This window comes from Capra hircus, chromosome 2 (assembly GCF_001704415.2).
Source record: "Capra hircus breed San Clemente chromosome 2, ASM170441v1, whole genome shotgun sequence".
Taxonomy (NCBI): Eukaryota; Metazoa; Chordata; class Mammalia; order Artiodactyla; family Bovidae; genus Capra; species Capra hircus.
Genome location: NC_030809.1, coordinates 6,807,465 through 6,830,279, shown reverse-complemented (window position 1 = coordinate 6,830,279; position 22,815 = coordinate 6,807,465). Strand labels below are relative to the sequence as shown.

General features: G+C 48.5%; 2 protein-coding genes across 2 annotated transcripts; both read right to left on the bottom strand.

Annotated features, from left to right (window-relative positions):
* On the bottom strand, window positions 40-4,489 carry LYPLA2 (lysophospholipase II). The gene is made up of 10 exons (XM_005676862.3): window positions 4,362-4,489; window positions 2,793-2,896; window positions 2,496-2,527; window positions 2,337-2,402; window positions 1,812-1,859; window positions 1,654-1,724; window positions 1,438-1,511; window positions 1,254-1,355; window positions 991-1,164; window positions 40-911 (listed from the first exon to the last, which is right to left on the bottom strand). The coding sequence occupies exons 2-10, from the start codon at window positions 2,868-2,870 to the stop codon at window positions 861-863; spliced, it is 696 nt and encodes a 231-aa protein (XP_005676919.1). The 5' UTR covers window positions 2,871-2,896; window positions 4,362-4,489; the 3' UTR covers window positions 40-860.
* On the bottom strand, window positions 7,484-15,233 carry PITHD1 (PITH domain containing 1). The gene is made up of 6 exons (XM_013974368.2): window positions 14,888-15,233; window positions 14,198-14,241; window positions 13,745-13,822; window positions 9,922-10,026; window positions 9,165-9,273; window positions 7,484-8,418 (listed from the first exon to the last, which is right to left on the bottom strand). Exons 1-6 carry the CDS (start codon window positions 15,083-15,085, stop codon window positions 8,317-8,319), a joined length of 636 nt encoding a protein of 211 aa, XP_013829822.2. The 5' UTR covers window positions 15,086-15,233; the 3' UTR covers window positions 7,484-8,316.

Genomic DNA, 22,815 nt, shown 5'->3' with positions numbered 1-22,815 from the left:
GGTCACACTCTACCGCTTGGATAGAATCGCCCAGGCCTAAGAGTTGAAGCAGTTTCTTTAATTTTATCGGAATCCAGGACATGACCAGAAAAACACCCGAAACTACATGGAGACAGAAGACGAGACACAAGACTCCTCCCAGCTCCCCAGACCTAGCATGGGGATGACATGGGGTGAAGCGGCTGGGGCAGACCTTGAGCCCCAGTCCAGCCCGGCAGGCTCCAGGCCCGCGGGGGGCAGAGGGTAATGGGGAGGCAGGGCCCAGCCCCCACATCGGAATGGCTGAGGGGAGGCCCCCTCGAAAGACGGCCCCGTCACCCATACTCCTGCGCAGGGGCAGGGAGCCCACAACGGCCAGGGGTCGGGCCATGGACACATTCATGATTGAGAAGCAGCTGGAGTGGAGGCAGGAGACACACGATTATCTGGGCAGAATCAGTTGGGGGGAGGCGGGAGGAGGTGGGGCCTGGGAGGGCCCCATGGGCCAAACCCTGAGGTCACCGGAGGGGGCCCAAAGCGGGGCTAGTGAGTGAGGTCCTGAGTGAGTGGGTCAGCGGCTGGGCCCCTTTCTCCCGCTGCCTACAGCCCCTCCAATACTGCTGCCAGGGGGGTGGCCCCCACCTCCAGGGAAATGGGATAAGAAAGCAGCCCACCCGCTGCAGCAGACAGCCAGGGGGCTGAAGCCAGGAAGGAGGGCCTGGCCAGGCTTTGGCCTGTCTGCCCCAGAGGCCTGTGAGAAGAGGAAATGGGTCCAGGAGGGTGAGAAAGGGGTTCGACCGGCTCAGATCCAAGATGGTGCCACGCGTGCCAAGTCCCCCCACCGTGAGCGGGGGGACCGTGCCTGGGGACAGCAGCTCTGGTTAGACAGGAGGCAGCAGCTTCTCGAGAAACTCCTTCACAGCTGCCATCTCCTGGGGGTGAGGGGGACTGTGAGATGCGCCTGGCTAGAGGGAGACGGGCAGGGAGAGGAAGGAGCCCCTGCTCACTGACCTGGGGACACGAGCTGTGCATGACCCCTGGGTACGTCTTGAACTGAACCCTGGCAGGTGTGACAACAGACCGCAGCTTCTCGGCTGTCAGGGCCCCAAACCGTACAGGAACCATGGGGTCCAGCTCCCCGTGGCACTGAAGGATGGTCAGGTCCTTGGCACTGCCATTGGCTGCCTGTGGGCCAGATAGGACTTAAGAGGCTTGGGCACGATCCCCCCCAGCACTGAGACAGAGGGCAGGAGCAGGGTCGTGGAGACGCCCACCTGGGGGAAGGCCCGATGCAGAGGCAGCCAACAGCTCAATGCCACAATGCCAGCCAAAGGGTGGGGGCAGGTGAGGGCTGTGTAGAGGGACAGAGCTCCACCCTGGAGAAAGAAGAGAATGAGGGGGTCACGAAGGGCACAGCTCAGCACCCATTACCCACCCCCTCCCTCTCTCTCCGCTCACCTGTGAAAAGCCTCCCAGGACGATCCGATTGGCAGGGATCCCATTCTTCATCTCATGCTCAATCAAGGCCTTGACTGGGGGGAGGGGGCATAACCGGGTGGGGGGAAAGCTGCTGGAGGGACTCCAGGAAGGGAGCCAGACAAGAGGTTCTGCCCAGCACTTTCCTGGGGGGCCGAGGGGGAGAGGGAAGATGCCGAGGAGGGGCTGGGGCCTTACTGTTCTCTGCTGCTTTCTTGATGCCAGCCTCGTCTTCTGGTGCATCTGGACTCAGCCCCATCAGGTCAAACCTGGAGTAGAGGAGTTGGCAGCCACTGGGAGACCTGGGCTGGCCCCAGGGCAGCTCCCTTGGCTCCTGTTCCCCTCCCCAAGCTCACCAGGAGGGCATCACCATCTTCATGTTGAGTGTCACAGGGATCCGAGGCCTGCGGAGGGGCAGCAAGGAGGACCGTCACGTACAGGAGGGATGAGGCAGCCACAGCAGACAGCCCAGGACGGGGCAGGGCAGCCCCTGGGGAACCCTCCCAGCGGGCAGGGCCTGTGTTTAAGGTGTTGCCAGGCAACCTGCCACGTGGGGCTGGAGGCTGTGGTTGGGGCATCGGCAGTAGCGATGGAGAAGCAAAGCCCAGCACTCGGTGTGACAGGGTTCCAGCTCAGTGGGTAAGTACTTGGGGAAGGGGGGCAGGGGGGTCCCGGTTTTAGGAGTCTTGGGTCAAGGAGGCCCTGGGTTGGGGGCTGGGGCTGGACCCTGTTCCTGGAGGGTTCCACAGGAATGAAGGCTGAAAAGGGCCTTTCAGACCGCTCTGGGCCCCTGGCCCCAGCATGCAGCTGGCAGCAGAGAAGAGGCCTGGGACCACAGGACCACTCCCCTTCCTTAGCCCCTCCCATGCGGTGACACTCACGCATGGGGACAGATGTACTTGACATGAGGGAGCCGGATGGTGGAGAGGGCGTCAGCCCAGCTGTGCCTGTAGGAGGGAAGGGAGAAAAGGCACCAATGTGGGGAGGGAAGGAGGAGGGCGCGGGCCTCCCCAGAAACACCCCCTCCCCAGCTCACTCACCCTGTGTCTCCAAGTCCATGTAAAAAAATCACCTGGAAGAGAGTCAGAGATGGGGAAGAGGGCAGTCATCATCCTGCCATTGCTCTCTCACTGCCCTCCAACTTCTGGTCACCCCTCCCTCACCCTTGAGGATCTGGGAGGGGGGACGCTGAGGGAGCAGCCCTCTGCCTCCCGGCTGCAGGGCTGCCCCCCTCTCATCACTGCCACCTCCATTCTCCCCACACCCACTCCAGCCAGTTCCCCAGGGGGGTGGTCCTGTGGTCCCAGGGGCTGCGTGGGGTAGGAGAGGACCCTTACCGCAGCTGTTTCCCGCTCAGCTCCAGACACAGTGGCAGCGTCGGTGAGCAGGGGCACAGACATGGTGTTACCACACATACACTGCAGGGCTCCACGGCTGGGGCCTGTGCAAATGCCGGGCAGTGGTCAAGGGCAAGGCCAGGCAGCGGAGAGCATCCTGACTGAGGAGCAGAAACACAAACCTGGGCCCCTCAAGCACCCTAGATTCTAGCTCCTGGACACAAAGGAAAGGCAGGCAAAAAAGTCCTGGGGCCGAGCAGGGAGGAAGTGTGCCTTGGTTCCAGGGCAGAACAGCAGAGGCAGCCACTCTGGCAGCCCTAGGTCTGGCCCCCCACACAGCCTGAGCTTGGGCTGGAGGTGGGCAGAGGCTGGGCTCAGGAGCGCTGGTGGGAGGGGAGCCGGGGGCTCCCTGCAGCCTCCTCCCCACCCGACCGCCCTCAGCAGGTGACTGCCTGCTCTCCCTACTGTACAGTCACCTCCCCTCTCTAGAGCCCCGGATCCCCTTCTCCCAGCCCTACAGGGAGATCAGGGGGAGAAAAATGCCAGGCAAAGAGGCTTCCGGCCTCTACCCTCAACCCCACACACTATTTCGTCCAACTCCCCTCCCATCCAGTCCTCCTCAACCATTCTGAGAGCCCCTGGGACTGCCCGTGCCCCAGGAGGCACACGAACTCTGATCCACCGCCCACCCGCTAACTGACGCTCTCCACGCCCCTCCTGAAAGAGGCTACCTGCTGCTGCCCACCACTCCCAAACAGGTTCCCCCCACCCAGCTCGACCACGCTCCGGGATTCCCAAACACACAAAAGAATGTCAAGCTGGCGGGCTCCTCCCCATCCTTAGCATCCTCCAAACTCCCCGGAAGCTTCTGCTACCGGAGCCTAAGTGCCTACCCTTCCTGCCTGTGTCCACCCCTCCCACCCTACCAAAGGGCTGCCACCTTCCCCCTCGGACCTCCGAGTGCCCCTCTTCACAGGAGGATCCCTCCTCAACTCTGACCCCGGGGTCCCTCTTCCCACACAGGAATTCATCTTTTGCCCCAAGCTGGGATTCCCTTCCTTCCCCCACTGAGCAACTTCCACCTCTCACCCTAGGTCGTTCCTCTGAGTGGTGCCTTCCCCCTCTCCCCAGCCTCCGCGACCTGGGGTCTTCCTCCCCACAGGAAAAACCTGCACCCTGATTCAGGGTCTCCCACTCCCCACAATGGGGACTTCTGTTCTGACGGAGGGTCGCCCGCCTCACAGTGACATTTTGTATCCTGATCCCGGACCCGCTTCTGCCCACACAGGGGCGTTCCACTTTTGACCCTGGAGAGCACCCCCCACCCCGCCCCACAGTGGGATTCTCCAACTTCCGAGCGTGAAGCCCCTCTCAGCATACCCGGACCCCACCTTCTTCCCTGTCTCTACCCCGAAACTCCCCAAGCCCGGCCGGCGCCTCTTCGCACCTCACTCCCCACCCCCATCCCTCACAATTGCGGTTGCCCCTCCTCTCTCGCCAGGACCCTCGTGGCGAAGCCGAGGCCACCCCAGTGCCCTTCCCCCGCCTGCTGGCCCCGGACCAGGGTACCTCCACTCCCTGGGGGGTTTCAAGACCTCTCGGGCGATTTTCTCCTCTTTCTCCGGCACAGACACACACACTCTTCCCCCCTCGGCCGCCCCCGCCGGAACTTCCGTTCGAGTCCCGGGAACCTAGCCATCGCGCTGCCGGAAGTAGCCTGGCCAGCGCTACGGATCCCGGAAGTGGGCGTCAGGGTTTCTTCGGATGAGGGCTGCCATGTTGCGTACGGTGGGACGACTCCCCGTGATTAGGCCACGGAGTTTCCTCAGGGTCTAGACGACGCACCCGTGATTCCCACTTGCTACCACCACCCATGCGTCGGTCTCCTGAAGGAGAGGCATTCTTCCTGAGGCTAGAGGCATTCTCAAGCGTCGTTTCCCACCTTCCCATCCCTTATGGTCTTGGGGTACCCACCACTGGTCCTATTCCAGCATCATGGAGTCACACACTCCAGCTGACAAGACCCTTTGAGACTGTCTGGTCTTCCAGTCTTACTTTTAAAGATAAGAAACAGGCTCAGGAGAGGGAAGTAAACAGCAATCTCAGGATTACTCTAATGCTGCCTCTGCACCTGCTTCCTGAGCTATAAAACGGCGGTAATAACCACCCTGCTTGCTTCACAGCTTTGCTGTTAAGGCTCAAATGAGGTCGTGTGGAAATGCTTTATACAGTGTAAAATCACAGTGTGAGGACTTAATGACTCTAAAAAGGACCCTGGGAAAAGAAAGCATACTGGTATCAGCAGTGTCCGGGGCAACTGGTCAGGAATCCGAAGTGTTACCTTAGCTCTACCCTCGGCAAGCTATGACATGCAGACAGTGCACAAAATACTACCGTCGGAGGCTCCAGTTGTTAACAAAAAGGGTTTCAGTTAGCAACCACTGAGGGCACTCTCTGCTCCTTGTTGCACTGGTAAAATGGAGCGGGACTCGGGGCCCACATAAAGGCTGGAAGGGGAGGCAAGCTGAGTTGAAGGACCACGTCCCTGACAGAGCCTGTGGACATCCGCACACAGGAAATGAGTCAGCCCTCAGCAGCTCAGGACTCACTTGCCCAGTGTAACCTATGCTGATTTTTCTTTGAACTGAAAGAAAATAGGATCTGGAAGCTCAGCAAAGCACTTTTTCCCAAGTTAAGAGGGGCTTTGAGCACTCAGCAGGTCAGAGGAGGCCCTGAACAGGAAAACTTTTGGTCCAGAAGTCCAAAGCAGACCAAGGACCCAGGACTGGAAGGGGAATGAGTGGGTGAAGACAATACACCTGCCCCTTCTCCCAGACTCCTGGTTAGGTCTGCTTGTGGAAAAATAAACAACTCCTCCTGCACTCCAATCACTTGAGACACTGTGGCAATTAGAGCAAACTCTTCAAAGGGAAGCTCAAATTCAGAGGCCTTGCCCCAGAGGCTACCTATGACTAGTGCTTTAATCAGTGGGATTAATGAAGGGCTAGTCTGCTCTAACATTTCTAACTTTATTTTCCCCCTACTCCAAATTAAACATAGTCATTCTTTTTTATCTCCAAATGACCCAAGTGACATAGAGAGCCTGTGGTAGAGTGAGTACTATCCTTAGTGCATCAAGAATAATGTTTGCATTCTGGTTGATTTCGGACTGCATATTTAGAAATTCTGAGGCTTGACAGGCTTGGTGGTGGCAGACTTTCCCCAGGACAGCCTGGAGAAACAGGCTAACAACTGTGCGGGCCGATTCAGAGGAATTCTCTCAAAAGGATCAAATTCAACACTAATTCCCATTATCAAGTGTTTCTATTTTCTGCAAGGGAGAAAATACTATTTCAAATCTCTTTTAAGATACTTAAGCCCAACTGGTGTTCAGATCAGTTTAGTTGCTCAGTCGTGTCCGACTCTTTGCGACCCCATGAATTGCAGCACGCCAGGCCTCCCTATCCATCACCAAGTCCTGGAGTTCACTCAAACTCACGTCCATCGAGTCAGTAATGCCATCCAGCCATTTCATCCTCTGCAGTCCCCTTCTCCTCCTGCCCCCAATCCCTCCCAGCATCAGAGTCTTTTCCAATGAGTCAACTCTTTGCATGAGGTAGCCAAAGTACTGGAGTTTCAGCTTTAGTATCATTCCTTCCAAAGAACACCCAGGGCTGATCTCCTTTAGAATGGACTGGTTGGATCTCCTTGCAGTCCAAGGGACTCTCAAGAGTCTTCTCCAACACCACAGTTCAAAAGCATCAATTCTTCGGTGCTCAGCTTTCTTCACAGTCCAACTCTCACATCCATACATCACCACTGGAAAAACCATAGCCTTGACTAGACGGACCTTAGTTGGCAAAGTAATGTCTCTGCTTTTGAATATGCTATCTAGGTTGGTCATAGCTTTTCTTCCAAGGAGCAAGCATCTTTTAATTTCATGGCTGCAGTCACCATCTGCAGTGATTTTGGAGCCCCAAAAATAAAGTCTGACACTGTTTCCACTGTTTCCCCATCTATTTCCCATGAAGTGATGGGACCAGAGGCCATGATCTGTTTTCTGAATGTTGAGCTTTAAGCCAACTTTTTCACTCTCCTCTTTCACTTTCATCAAGAGGCTTTTTAGTTCCTCTTCACTTTCTGCCATAAGGGTGGTGTCATCTGCATATCTGAGATTACTGATATTTCTCTCGGCAATCTTGATTCCAGCTTGTGTTTCTTTCAGCCCAGAGTTTCTCATGATGTACTCTGCATATAAGTTAAATAAGCAGGGTGACAATACACAGCCTTGACGTACAACTGACTTTCAAAACTTAAGTCCAGTCTTGGGTCCACCTTCAGACTGTATCTGCTGCTCACTTAATTTCCTCACCATCATTTCTTCTGATGAACTCGAGAATCTGTTCTCCCTTATTTTTGTAAACCACCCCATAAGTTACTTCCTTACATGAGAAATGAAATGTAAGGATTTTAACCTCAGCTTCTTTACAAAATGTGGGTTAGTGGGTGTAGGAGTGTTTTCACCCTACTATACAGAATGTGGCCTGACCTTTCCTGGAGACACTAATCTAGTGTTGATACAATTGTGGCACTTATGATCTACCTAGTCCAAAATAACAAAGAGATTTGAAAATCTTATACAGTTCTCAACAAAGGTTTCATAATTACTACTAAGAACACAAAAGAATATATAAACATTAAGTCTGGCAAGGATTTATTAGGAAGCTTATTAGTCACAGTGAATAAAAAGCCATGAACAGAAGAACTGAGATCTCCAAATTCTGCCACTGGGCTTACAACACTAGTTAAAAGCTGATAAACATTAAGGATGTCCCAAAGAGAAGCATATCAAAGTCCCAATCTTACCCTGACCAGGATACCCGCACAGAAACAATGCTCTCCTCAGACTGCTTACCTGGGCAACAGGAAAAAAAGACCCTCCCAAGCTATTAAGCAGCATCAGGAGATTTCTGCTCTTCAAGCTATAACATGGGACACTGGTGCACGACAGACAACTCCAAGCTGGGCAACTTGACAAGAATGTTGAAAGATGACAGGGAGAAGGAGCAAGCAAGGACAAGTATTTCTAGCTGGAGACCCTCCTGATGGTTAATACAAACACAATGCTGAGGCTTCAGAAAGTTTACTGCAGCCCAGGAATAGTTTCCATTTTAAAAACAAGTCACACAATAATCCTGCCACAAAGCAACAAGACACTTGGGATCCCATGGCCACATAAACTGGGAAGGCAGGCATTACCCACGGCTGCCAGGTACTGACCGGCCCAAGACCCAATTTCTTTAGGGCCCTAGAGAACCACGATTGTTCCTCGGCACCCACACAACCCTTCCTGGGGGTGTGGTGTCTTCTATAGGCCAGGTTTCTGCAGCAAGCCCCAAAGACAAAGCTTGGTAGAGGCTGTGGCAGCCAACTCTCTTTGGAGCCCCATCTCTCTTTGTCCTTCCCAACAGGATGTCATACTTCTTCACCAACACAACACCTCTGTGGGAGTCTTGGCCAGCCCTTAGGAAATAAAGTGTGTCTGTGGGGTAACCTGATGGACCTTGTGGTCAGCTGGGTTGGCTGATGCTTCATAATTGCAGATGGTCACCTCATGTCGGCGAAGCTGCAAGAAAATTAAGAGGCTGGGTCAGCTGGCCACTTCCCAGACCACACACTGGAGTAGTCCTTATTCAGGTTCATTTCTAGACATCATCCTCTAATTTCATCCCCATTCAGATGTTTTTTATCCTGAGAAGCCTGCACTGTGTGCTCAGTTGCATCTGACTCTTTGAGACCCTATGGACTGCATCATCCCACCAGGCTCCTCTGTCCATGGGATTTCCCAGGCAGAATACTGGAGTGGGTTGCCATTTCCTCCTCCAGGGGATCTTCCTGACTCAAGGATTGAACTCACATTGGTGATTCTTTACCACTGAGCCACCTGGGAAGCCCATGAGAAGCCTGGATAAGATCAAATCAATGAGTCACCCTGTAACTTAGAAGATTCATTTCTTCACTATAATGGAGGCACCATGAGAAGAAGAACTTGTCTATCTTGTTTACCACCCTATCTCTGGTGCCTGGAACAAAAAAAGTTATCAACAATGTTAAATCAAGGAAAGAATTTTAAGGTGAAAAACCAAATTGACATCAACTGTATTATTTCAACCCCCTTAAAATTCCTATAGCCTGTCAAATGAGATAGTTTACAGCGATGAAACCATGAAATATTATAGAGACTCAAAGTAATCAATGTCTCACTTGCTCGCTCTTTTTCCTTTCCTTCAAGCTCCTACTAACACAGCCTATAGCTACAAACACACATGTGCACATCACGGAAGGGCAAGAACACTTCCAGCCCCATCTTACCTCAGTCCATTCTCCTCTCAGGCCAATATAAAAGACCTTCGTGGTATCGGCTCCGAAGTTTTTTGAAATATGAATTGAGAGATGATAGACATTTGAAAAACGAGAAATTCTAGAGGATGAAGGAGTAGAGAGAGAAGACAACAATTAGAGGTCAGAGAGCCTGCTCACCACCATGTTAAATATGTCAATTCCAGCTCCATCTTGTGGTAGAACCCAGGCAAATGTCAGAGAATAATCTTGGGGTCTTACGTTTCATTCTTCTCCTCTGGACAAGCAATTAATACCGTGAACATTTACTGAAATTGGCCAGATCTTGTCCAAGGCAATAGGGACGAAAAATAATCAATACTGCCCCCACTGTGCAGCTACACAGGGATTTGAAAGCAAGCTCAAAAAAGAGAGAAATCAGTGAAGAGATATGTGGTCACATGTAACTTAGCTGCTGTAAGCCCACTATGCAAAGAGCAATTCTGAAAACATTTTTCCTAAGACCACGCTAGGAGCTCATTCAGATCTGTCAACTGATTCCAGGTTAACAAGTCTGTGGCTTGCACTGAAACTCTGCCAAAATTTGACCAAGCCTAGGATCAGGACTCTCCACTGTTTTAACTTGTTTCTGATGCTAAGATAGCAGAAGACCAGCCAAAACCAAACTGCAAGCCCAGTAAGCGCTAATGCACAAATGCTCTCTGCAAACAAGGGAGTGCCTGCTATTCTCAGGAGAAGCCAGAGAGTGGAAAAGAGGCCCAGTGCTTACTTTGTAGCATACTCTAATTCCCCTGTAAGATCACGGTTCAGACTAAAGGTCTGATCTGGCTCCCTGTCTGTATCATCAAAGGACATCTGTGGAATGTTCTTGTACCTGAGAAAGGAAAGGGGAGAAAAATTGAGAAATGTGCATTATCACATTTTTCAGGTTCTCAAAACTTCCTACTGACTCCCCTCAGTTCTATCAAAAGAAGATAAAATTTTAGAAATGACATTTTACTGGCATTTATACATAAATATCTTTAACCCAGCAAGAAAAGAGCTGAGAACCGCAACACAAGCCAATAACATCTTTGAGTGGGTTAAGATCACATGAGAAGCAGAACACAAAGAGACAGCTCAAACTGGTCACAGGCAGCAAACGCACGGAGAAAATAAGCAACTCAGCACATTTGGACCAAGCTGAGGACATTAAACAAAACAGCTTACTCGTGGCGAAAAAGATACTTTGGCAGAAACATACTAAATACAGTTAAGAGATAAGATCAGGTAACCCAACATTCAATCTTTTCTCTCTGTCCAAAATTAGCCTATATACCGAGTCACCTTCAGTTCAGTTCAGTTCAGTCTTAAAAAAATACAACCAGGGGATTTCCATTCTGAAAAGGGTATAAAAGGCCATCAACTCACAATGGGCTTTGGAAAGTCAAGTAAAACTGCTAATGAGGAAAAAAAATTTTTTTTCAAAGACTGGTCTTTGAAAGACCAGTCTCCTCTATAACTCACAAAGTCTAAAAGACTGAGCCATACACCTCAATCTCTAGAGTGTTTTATTAACACATCCACATGGGATGGGTCTAGATATCAGCTAGAGCAAAATGCATGTAATATAAGAAAGCAAATGTTTGCTTCAAAGTGTTTCTAAGAATGATGCACAGCACAGTACTACTACCAACAGTAAGCATTTATGAGCAGCATTATGGGAGGCAGTGCTCTGAAGCCAGACTTCCTAAGTTTAAAGCCTGAGTCACTGACAGGCTCTGTAATTTTGGGCAAGTGATTTAACCTCTCTCTTAGTTCCTCATCTGTAAAATGGGATTAGTGACAGTGCATATCCCATACAGCTGATATGGATGTTAAACTGAACCAATTTTAAGAGATACACTTGTTAAAAATTTCTACTACTGAAAATTTCAAACACATACAAAAATAAAGAGAAATATAATGAACCTCCATATACTTATTACTAAGTTTTAATAACCAACATTATGCCAATTTTGCCTATCACCCCCATTTTGTGTGTGCTTGATTCTTTTTTGCGGGGGAGGGGTAAACTGTCAAATGATTGTTTTTTGGTAGGGCTTTTTTGTTCTTGTTGTTTTTTCCAACTTATTTATTTTGGCTTCACTAAGTGGCATGTGGGAATCTTAGTTCCCTGACCAGGGATCAAACCTATGGCCCATGCAGTGGAAGTACCGATTCTTAACCACTGGACCACCAAGAAAATCCCTATCCTTGACATTTTAAAGCAATCCCAAACATATCATTTCACTCATAAATATTTTTGTATATATCTTTATAGAGTGAGGACTTCTTAAAAAACCTATGATCAGTTCAGTTCAGTCGCTCAGTCGTGTCCGACTCTTTGCGACCCCATGAATTGCAGCACGCCAGGCCTCCCTGTTCCTCACTATCTCCTGGAGTTCACTCAAACTCATGTCCATCGAGTCGGTGATGCCATCCAGCCATCTCATCCTCTGCAGTCCCCTCCTCCTCCTGCCCCCAATCCCTCCCAGCATCAGAGTCTTTTCCAATGAGTCAATTCTGCATAAGGTGGCCAAAGTACTGGAGTTTCAGCTTTAGTATTATTCCTTCCAAAGAATACCCAGGACTGATCTCCTTCAGAATGGACTGGTTGGATCTCCTTGCAGTCCAAGGGACTCTCAAGAATCTTCTCCAACACCACAGTTCAAAAGCAACAATTCTTTGGGGCTCAACTTTCTTCACAGTCCAACTCTCACATCCATACATGACCACTGGAAAAACCATAGCTTTGACTAGATGAAACTTTTCTTGGCAATGTAATGTCTCTGCTTTTGAATATGCTATCTTAGTTGGTCATAACTTTCCTTCCAAGGAGTAAGCGTCTTTTAATTTCATGGCTGCCATCACCATCTGCAGTGATTACTATTTTATAATTAACAGTTTAACAATTAGCAATAATTCTCTAATATCATCTAACAACTAGTCTGTGTTCAAATTTCACTGATTTAAGTCTGAATTTAACTTTTCTAGATGTGTCAATGACATGTCAATGAACAGATGCTATGTATTTCTTTATCACTGGTTCACAAAATAATGCTGCATTTTATAATCAATGATATCTTAGATTTAATAAAGTACAAAGTGCTTAAAAATGGAGGGCTATGTAAGTATTTGCACCTGGGGTGCAAAACTGGGGACATAATAGGGAATTCCCTGGTGGTCCAGTGGTTAGGATTCTGCACTTTCACTGCCGAAGGCCTGGGTTCAATCCCTGATCTGGGAACTAAGATCCCACAAGCTGTGCAATGGAGCCCCCAAAATACCCACACACACCAGAAACAAAACTGGGCACATACTACCTTCCAGATTTCTTCTAAGCTCTTCATATGTTACAGCTCATTTCTCTCCACAATCTTAAGAGGTTCCGACTATTATTACCATTTTACAATGAAAAAATCTAGATACAGAAAAAAGTATACTGCCCAAAGTCATGCAGCTAGCAAGTGGTGCAGCCAGAATCTGAACGCCAGTTTATTCCAGAGCCCACTCTTACCCAGAATGCAGCACGGATGTCAAGTCTTATCCAGCCAATCCATCTCCCAAGTAAGAGAGTCTCAAAGCATCAACTCAAACCTACTTCATTTCCTTAAAATCATTAAATATTTGGGTTTGCTTTCCAATTCATGTTTCTAACATTCAAAAATAAGTTCCATTTCTTAAATCTTTCACTTAAATTGACTGATTTTTCAGAAGAACTTCTTAAGTAAAGTTCTTCTGATTTCTGTTTCTCCAGCACAAGTGGTGTCCCCCTTCTTCTAGAAAGGCTGCAGTGAAATAAGGCAGCTTGTCAGAAAGGGAGTAGTAGCTCTGGTATCAACCAATTTAGTGTTATAAACGAGGTATACCTGTGTGTATACCTCATTTGCTCAGTCCTGTCCGACTCTTCGTGACACCATGGACTGTATCCCACCAGGCTCCTCTATCCATGGAATTTTCCAGTCAAGAATACTGGAGTGGGTTGCCATTTGCTACTCTAGGGGGATCCTCCCAACCCAGGGATTAAACCAATGCGTCTGCTGCACTGGCAGGCAGATTCGTTACCACTATGCCATGTGGGAAGCTGCTACAAGAGAGATATTGAACTCTGCTAACTAAAGCCATGCAAACTCAGCTGGAGTTATTCCATCTCAACAAAACACACAGAAAGATTGTAACTGTCTAAAACGGAAGGGAAAACGTTGACGCTAACCCCAAGAGTAGGGTCCTTAAAGATAATTTGAGATCTGCAGCTGGGTTATTAAGAAAATTGCAAAGTCATCAACAGTTGGCATTTAGAGGATGCTCTCTGAATGAATGGTGCCGCAACAAGTACTTTGAAGAGAGACAAGCTGCTGGTCCAAAAGATAGCTAATCTAAAAATGTCGTTAATTCAGGAAGAGATTAGTGTATTCTGATGCAGAACAAATATACAACTTTTTTTTTTAAGAGGAGAAGGGGATATTTAACCCAGTAAAAAGAAAAAATTTTGCCAATCTGGAATAAAGTGCTATCAGTGACCAGAGAAAAAAGGACAGAAGCTTCTCGGGGCCAAGACCCGTGCCACTTACAGTCTCATCTCAGAGGGGTGTGAGTCATCATCTTCTCCCATTATAATGATGCCTTTTAGCTTGACATTGCCTGTAAATCTGCCAGAACGCAAAAAAAGAGGGTTGTCAACCTGGGTTAGAGTCTCTGCTGAGCTGTGTGACCCTGGGGGCAAGACCCTTCCCCTTTCTGGGCTTCAGTTTACTTACGTGTCAGACTTGTACTAAATAATTTCTAAGATCCTGTCTGCCTCTGGCATTCTGCCGTTACCTTGACCTCTCAGTTATGTTTTAACAAATGTGTCTTTTCTCGCACCAGGAAAAGTTTTGATCCTTTCCTACTCACACACCCACCTCAGTAACTTAGGCCATTTCTAGAAACAGATGTGTGCTCTCGATATAACCACTGAATGAATCCTGATAAGGCAACTGGGTTCAGCCTATTTAGCCTGAGGCAAGCACCAAGGAGATACTTACGGAATATTAAACAGAAGCTCTTCATCTGCATCACTTTCAACAAACTGGATGGGGAGAGGGAGGAGAAAGCAACAAATATTTGCTGAGCGCCCACAATTTCAGGCATTTTCCACCCTGTTTTACAACTGGTGTGCAATGCAAATAGTCAACCTCCCTCTGTTCTCCAGCACATACTAAATTCCAGGGCCGACTAGTTTCCTGAAATTGTGTGCAGAGATCTGTACCTCTGCGGTCCACAGCTTTCAAATGGCTCTGCAACCCCACAATGGTAAATGCTCTAGATAGGATCACGTGCTTCATCTCCCAAAGACTGGTCTTTGGTCTTCATCAGGTGGTTAAGTTGATCAGGCAGCCATCGGGGCCAGTGGTCAAACGGCAGGGAACACGCCCTCGTGGACGTGCTCCCTCACCAACCCCTTCCTAATCCCTGGAACTGCACGCTGGCCGTGTGAAAGCAAAGCGCCCTCTCCCGTCTCTGGGCCTCAGTTCCCTGACCTGCAAGATGGGGAGATTCAACCCAGTTCGCCTCTCAAAGGGCTGGAAGGAGACGGGCACGGGAAAGCGCCTGGCAATCTGGCTGCGGTTATTTTTAACTTCAGGAACTAGGCTGACAGAGCAGCCGGGTGGCCTGAGGCCCCGCGCAGATCCCTGCCTCGCCTCGGCCGCCCGCCCAGGGCCCCGAAAGCCCACCTTGGAGCGGTCCGTCCGCTCCTCCCACGGCTTGAAGACGCCGCGGCCGCTGCCCTCGCGGCTCTCGTTGAGGCACTGCAGCCGCTCCAGGTCGATGCGTAGGTACAGGCCGTAGGCCAGGCCGCGCTGCTCGGGCGGCTCCTCCCGTTCTGCGGCGCAGCGGCAGCCGCCCCCGCCGTGGCTGTGACCGTGCGACATGGCGACGCCACCGCCCGCGCGTCCCCTCGGCCCTGCAGCCGCCGCCGCCGCCGCTCCCCGCGACTCGCTCTTTTCACTCTGGCCGCCAAGCGCTCCGCCGCCGCCGCGTCGTAGAAGGCGCCCCTGTGCGGCGCATGCGCGTGGGAAGAAGAGGGCGGGGCTTGGAGAGGGCGGGGCTCGGAGAGGATGGACGTTCGCTTAAAGCGCTTCCCAAGCCTGGGAAATTCACGTTGACCCTTTCAGTCCTGAAGATGGATGCTATTGCTCTCCCAGCTTCACAGATGTGGAAACTTGAGGGCGGAAAAAAAAAAAAAAAAGCAGAAAGATTACGCTGGTGTTCCGAGTAAATGGTGAGGTCGGGTTTTGAATCCTCCTCCTCCTTAGGCTACAATCTGTTCTCTTTTCGTTTTACCCGCCAGCGTTTTTTGGAGGAGCTGGTGATGGCAGTGATAAGGCCCTGAAGAGTAGGAAACACAACGTTATCACTGCCTCACATGTGCAGACTTAGGCGCTTAGAGCTCACGACCCTACATGGTCACTTTCCTCACAGTGGGCTTCGCGTTGGAGACCACAGGCTTTATGGACGGCTGAATCTGAAACAAGTCCCGGGTCTGTTATTGACTTTGTAACAGCCTGAGTAAGTCACGTTCCCCATCCTGAGACTTCGATCCTCGTCTGTAAAGTGGCACTAGTAATATCTGTTTCATACGATCACAGTGAGCATTAAATGAAATACTGCACTTCAAGAACTCAGCGCAGTTGCTGACACATGGTAAGAATTCAGTAGTCGAGTCAAATCTTGGTTCAAATCCAAGCTCTACCACTTACCAGCTGTGGGGCCTGGGGCAATTAATTTAACCTTTCTGAGTCTCAGTTTACCCTCTGGGAAGTAAAAGGATTGGACTAGATGACCTTTAAGTCCCCTCCTCATATGACATTTCAGAGCAGTTTTTTCAAACTGCTAGTTATGACCCATTAATGTCTTAAAATCTGTTTAGGAGGATTGTGACCAGTATTTAAAAAACTAAATAGAATAGAATTAAAAATTCAGAATGTATTACACATTTTAGTCTCAGTTTATGGAACTTTTGTTTCAGCTTCAGATTTGTATACTCAGGTGCAAGTTAAAATGTTTTTCATCTTGTGAGTTTGTTACTGAACCCAGGTCCGGCTGATTGCTGCTCAGAAATCATTATATAGGTGGGTGGCAAGAAAAGTTTGCTTTATTTTGGATGCCTGAAATGGAAGGCAGAGGGGTTTTAGCAAATGCCTGTCCAAAGGCTGACTCCCCAGCTCCCCTGACACTTAAGGGGCCAGAGTTTTTCTTGACTGAGGGAGGGGGCTACATGCAGAAACAGCAGTCAGCTCTGACAGTCATCTTCAGATTGGTCATTGGCGGTCCAACCAGTGTCATCTTACGTGTTTTAGGTACAGTTAATCTTCAGTTCTGAGGTCAGTTTGTTTGCATTTCTTGAGGCCAGTTCTTGGAATTATGGCCACTTCTGTCATGGCATCGTGTAGTCAACTTCTTCCACCTGGTGGAGGCTTCAGTATCTATCAGACAGCTCACAGGCTGTGGCTCAGAATCTTATCTATAGCTCTTAAGAAGGAAGTAAAAGGTCCTTGAATATGCTTCATGACTACATTATTACTATTTGGTCTCCTTTGTTCTTTGTTTCTGCATTTTCTCACTTCTCTGATTAAACGTATTCTTTGGCTAAAGTGTTTTTCCACAGAAAAAAGGCAGGCTGAGGACTTGGCAGGGGAGCAGGGACTGTAGACCTGCTGTTTCAGGTTGAGATCAAGGGTGGGAAGCACTGTTTAGAGCTGGAGTAATTCTGGTTTTGGGGTAGAATGCGTTATTCCTTGGTGGAGATGGGGAAAGATAGGATGCAGGGACAGTTAAGGGATACTGTGAACCCTTCACTTCTGGCTCCGAAGTATCCAGATGAGACTGAGGGCAGCCACAAAACATCTATCTCCTCAAGTTCCATTCAGAAATATTTTGATGTCCTAGTTCAATTCTTTGTGAAGCAGGCAAGCTTGGTTCTGATTCAAATAGCTCAATGTCGTGACCTATCCCTGCTTTTACAATTTCAGGGATCCGGCCCAGCATATGCTAAACGCTTGGCAAATACTTGTTTAACTGAATGATACACTCGGTAGTCCTTCTTTGGAAAGACTGTGTCCCACTACCCCAGGCCTCACCCTGCCCGTTTTTGTCTTCTTTCCTGTCATTTGCATCATTATCCTTTACTGATTTATCCTGCGCCCTGTGCGACGCTAAGCACATTATGTAGTTTGTACACGTGTGTGTCAAGTTGATTCACTCATGTCAGACACTTTGTGACCCCATGGACTGTAGCCCGCCAGACTCCTCCATCCATGGGGTTCTCCAGGCAAGAATACTGGAGTGGGTTGCCATGCCTTCCTTCAGGGGATCTTCCCAATCTAGGGATCAAACCCAGGTCTCTTCCTTCTCCTGCCCTGGCTGCTGCTGCTGTTCACTTGCTAAGTCGTGTCCAACTCTTTGCGACCCCATGAACTGCAGCACGCCAGGCTTTCCTGTCCTTCACCATCTCCCTGAGTTTGTTCAAACTCATGTCCATTGATCGGTGATGCCATCCAACCATCTCATTCTCTGTTGTCCACTTCGCCTCCTGCCTTCAATCTTTCCCAGCATCAGGGTCTTTTCCAAGGAATCAGCTCTTCAAATCAGGTGGCCAAAGTATGGCCATCAGTCCTTCAGCATCAGTCCTTCCAGTGAATATTGGGTTCTTTACCACAAGCGCCCCCTGGGAAGCCCATGTAGTTCATGTGAAGTGAAAGTCAGTCTGTCGTGTCCAACTCTGCGACCCCACGGACTGTACAGTTCATGGGATTCTCCAGGCCAGAATACTGGAGTAGGTAGCCTTTCCCTTCTCCAGGGGATCTTCCCAACCCAGTGATCGAACCCAGGTCTCCCACATCGCAGGCAGACTCTTTACCAGCTGAGCAATGAGGGTAGTTCATGTGGCTCGTCTTAATTATTTGTCACGTGATCTTTAAGAGATAGGGAGTGTTGCCCAGCATTTTCTCCAGTTTGAAGGTGAGGAAAATTGAGGCTGAAAGAGGTGAATTAATTTGCCCAAGATCAGATAAGTTTGAGAAGAAACTAGGCTTTGAGCCTCCTTTGTTTTCTTGAAACAAAAAGGTATACATAATGCAAACATGTATCAATTAGCTTATACTGTGTAACAAATCACGCCAAAACCTAAAGGCTTTAAACAACATTTACTGTTTCTCACAGTTCTGCAGATCACCAGGGCAGTTGTTTTCTGGGCAAGTTGGCTGGGCTGATTAGTTTGGAATGGCCTCACTCACATGTCTTGTTGATAGGAGCTGTTAGCGGAAGTGATGGCCAGGGGTCACCAGCAGGCTACCTGAGCTCACTCACATTGCTGCAGTTACTGAAGTCCAGGAGGGAAGGGCCAATTACACAAGCATTCGATAACCTCCGGCTTCTATCGTTTTTGTTAGTGTTCCATCAGCCAAAACAAGTTTTATTAGCCAAATCCAAATTCAAGAGTTGAGATATAGACTTCACCTTTTAATTGGGAGAACTGCCAAATACTGTGGCTCCCTGCTCCCCTGCCCCCATGTACCCCTGTTCACCTTTTGTTATGTAACAAATCACTGCCAGATTTAATCTTAAGGCAACAATTGACCTTCATCTCACAATTTCTGCAAGTCAGGAACTCGGGAGTGGCTTTGCTTGGTGTGGGCAGGGGGCTCTCTCTCTTCTCTCATGAAACTCAAGTCTTCTGAAGGCTTGGCCGGGACTGGGGGATACACTTCCAAGATGGTGCACTTGCACGGCTGGCAAGTTGGTGCAGGCTGTTGGCACAAAACCTCAGTTCCTCCTATGGACCACTCCATAGGACGGTTTTGAGTGTCCTCTTGACATGGTGGCTGGCTTTCACCACAGCAAGTGATCCAAGAGAGGGAAAAATCGAAAATACCATGTCTTTTATGGCTTAACCTTAGCAATCACATGTTGGTGACTCTGCAGTATCCCATGGGTCCATACATCAGCCGTATTTCGTGTGAGAGGAAACACCATAAGGCTGTGAGTACCAAGAGGTAGAACCTATTAGAGGCCCTCTTGTAGGTGGCTACCATGCTACCGTACATGGGAAGTGACCCCTGAAAATGTCTTTAAACTTCCCTAACATTTAATTGGTAGTTTGGATGAGGATGGAATCTCAAGATTTTGAAGATATTATTGTTTTCTCCTGGCTTTAAGAAATACAGTGTCATTCTCATTCTTTGTGTGGATTTCCCTCATTTCCTCCCTGGAAGCTTTTAAGATCTTCTCTTGGTCCCTAGCATTCTGAGATGTGATGCTGTGGCTCTTGCATCACTCACTGTGCTGGATACCTGATGGACCTTTTCAGTTTAGAAACCCTACAATTAATGTGAGCATGCAGATTAGGACACTGCACATCTGTGCTCAAGCCCCCTTGCAGGGAAACATATTTAGGGGTATGAGAAGAGGGATGGGGCTAGGGCCTTGCCTTTTCCCATTCCATGACCTTCCAGTGCAGAGCTCCAAAGGCTCAGAAATCTAAATGTGGCCCCCCAGGTCATTGTGAAAGTATTTATTTGTCAAGGTAGCAGAATAGGCTGTATTTTTGGTTTGTTTGGCTGTTTGGGGCCAGGCCATGAAGTCTGTGGGATGCCTCCAGCAGTAGAAGCTTGCAGCCTTAACCAATGGACTGCCAGGGAATTCCCTAGGCTGTATTTTATTTAACAGTTCATTAGTTCCATTTATAACCTTTTTGGGGGAAGTCATATGGCCTTTATTAATTTGACAAACTACAGGAAAATCTGCAGTCATCCATCAAAATCATCTTATGAAGAATTTGAAAGGTATTTTTAAAAGATATGTTCACAATCTGTCTGAATCAGATACAAAGCAGCATCTGTAGAAGCAAAAGCCAGACAATGAACACGTGAGGGCTAATGATCGCGTTGAAATCCACAGCCAGCACCTCAGACATACTACTGTACTGGCCACTCTACCCCATTGACTTTGAAGCTGTTCTGCAAAGCTTCCTTATTTGTACTCTTGCCCAGTCCTACAAATATTGGGTATGGCCCGTTGGGCAAGTCACTTAGCTTCTTTAAATCTCTTATATAAAATGGGAATAATAAGAGTGCCTACTTTATAGTGTTTTATTGAGGGCTTTATAAAATGATAAGGCTCCTCTGTCCATGGAATTTTCCAAGAAAGGATACTGGAGTGGGTTGCCATTTCCTCCTCCAGAAGATCTTCCTGACCGGGGATGGTCTCCTGCATTGGCAGGAGGATTCTTTTACCACTGCACCACGTGGGAAGTCCTTCCATGTTGGGTACCTCCCCTAATTCATCATCAATGTCCTGGCTGACATGCTTTGAGCTCTTTTTATGTGCCAGGCCCTATTCTAAGCACTTGACATATTTTTATCTCATTAAATCATTATACGATAGCTCTATAAGGTTGGTGTATTGTCCTCATTTTTGGAGGAAAATATTGAGACACAGAGAACTTACCTGGCCTGCTCTTAAGTGTGGGACCCAAAGCTGGGTGGGCCGGTGGATTACCCGAGTCCAGGCTACTATGATTGCCTTTGGAGTGAGCAAATATTTCCGGTCCTCTGCATCAAGGTATATGGATGAATTGCACTTCCCTGTACCCTTGAGTTCTGGCACAGCCAGTGAAATATGATGGAAATGATGGATGTATCCTCTGGACACAGCTTAGGCTCCAGTATAGTATTCCTCACTTACTTGGAAAGGCCTCCCTAAGGGACACTGAGTAACAAACTTTTTTTTTTTTTAATATTTATTTTTCTGCCTCAGATCTTAGTTTCAGCACATAGGACCTTCATTGTGTCATGCGAGATCTTTCATTGTGATGCATGGACTCTCTAGTTGTGGTACGACAGCTTCAGTAGTTGCAGTGCATGAGCTTTGTTGCCCCAGGGCATGTGGGATCTTAGTTCCTGGACCAGGGATCAAACCAGCGTCCCCTGCATTGCAAGGTGGATTCTTAAGCACCAGACCACCAGTTAAGTCCCCAAAGCTTAGCTGTTTTGAGTCACTGGGGTTTTAGTTGTTACTGTACTATAGCCAAGCCCCAGGTTCCCCAAGCTCTTCTCTTTCTTTGCTTTGCAGTAGTTTAAGTGGCCTGGGTATTATCTGATCTTTAAGGCTGAAAGAATTCCCCTAGGACATCTTGGGTCTGGAGCTTTTTTTATAGGGCAACCACTGCAACCACTTTCTCTCTTTCTTCTATGGTAATTAGCCTGTTTAGATTTGCCAATTCTATGGGGGTCAGTTTTAGTAAGCTGTATTTCTGGAGAATTATCCACTTCATATATAGGTTTTCTGAAGTACTGCATATAGTTGTGACACAGGGTTTTAGAAACTGGGAAATTTTACATAGACATCTAGATTTCATTTAAAACTCATAAGATGTGGCAACACTGGACCCTGCCTTCTACCTGGAAACAATCAAGTGGAGCTGGGTTAATAGCTCATTTTCCTTCTGTTCCCACCACTTCTGTCTTACACCAAATTCCTGGTATTTGGGATTCCTGAGATAAGAAATTAGGTAGTGGCTGCCTTTTTGGTGGTTGTTGGGGGGTATGGTTTAAGGGACCTGAAAGAGATAAGAGTCTAAAACAGAGAAATTGAACTCATCTATCTGGGGCAGCAGGGGCTAAGATTTCAGTTATCAGGAAGGACTGACTGGCCTCAGAATAGTGCTTAGCTTGTGACCCTAAAGCTTTAATTCCTGTCAATTGGAAACAAAACTTTGCCTTTCATTCCACCTTTGGAGAGAATGAAGGACACTAAAATTTATTGAGCTCTACTTCTCTCATTTAATCCTTGTAAGAATTCCTGCGAGGTGTCATTATTCCCATTTCATAGATGAGGAAACCGAGGCTCAGAGAGATTTCACAAAGCTAGAGTGGTGGAGCCAGGATTTAAACCTGAATCTGACTTACTCCAAAGTTCATGCATTATCCTCCCACTGTACTGCTGCTGCTGCTAAGTCGCTTCGGTGTGTCCAACTCTGTGTGACCCCATAGACAGCAGCCCACCAGGCTCCCCCGTCCCTGGGATTCTCCAGGCAAGAACATTGGAGTGGGTTGCCATGTCCTTCTTCAATGCATGAAAGTGAAAGAGAAGTCGCTCAGTCGTGTCCGACCCTCAGCGACCCCATGGACTGCAGCCTTCCAGGCTTGTCCATCCATGGGATTTTCCAGGCAAGAGTACTGGAGTGGGGTGCCATTGCCTTCTCCATCCCACTGTACTAGGCATTGCCAAACCAGGCTGCTCATGCAACTCATTGAGGGAGGCCTATGAAAAAGTACCTTTTTCCATATCATACTTCTGACCAATTCAGTTTTTTGTAGTGGGGCCCAGAAATCTGTATTTTAAACAATGATTTTTGGAATTCCCTGGCAGTCCAGTGGTTAGGACTCTGTGCACTTTTAACTGCTGAGGGGCTGGGTTCAATCCCTGGCTAGGGAACTGAGATCCTACAAGCTATGTGGTACGGCCAGAAAAAAGAAAAACTGTCTCCCCTACTAGATGCTGCTGCATGAAGGCAGGGCAGTGTCTGTCTTACGCAGCAACAGACTGGGGACAACACAGTATTTGCTATGTTACTGAATATGCAAGTTGCCCAGCCCAGCCA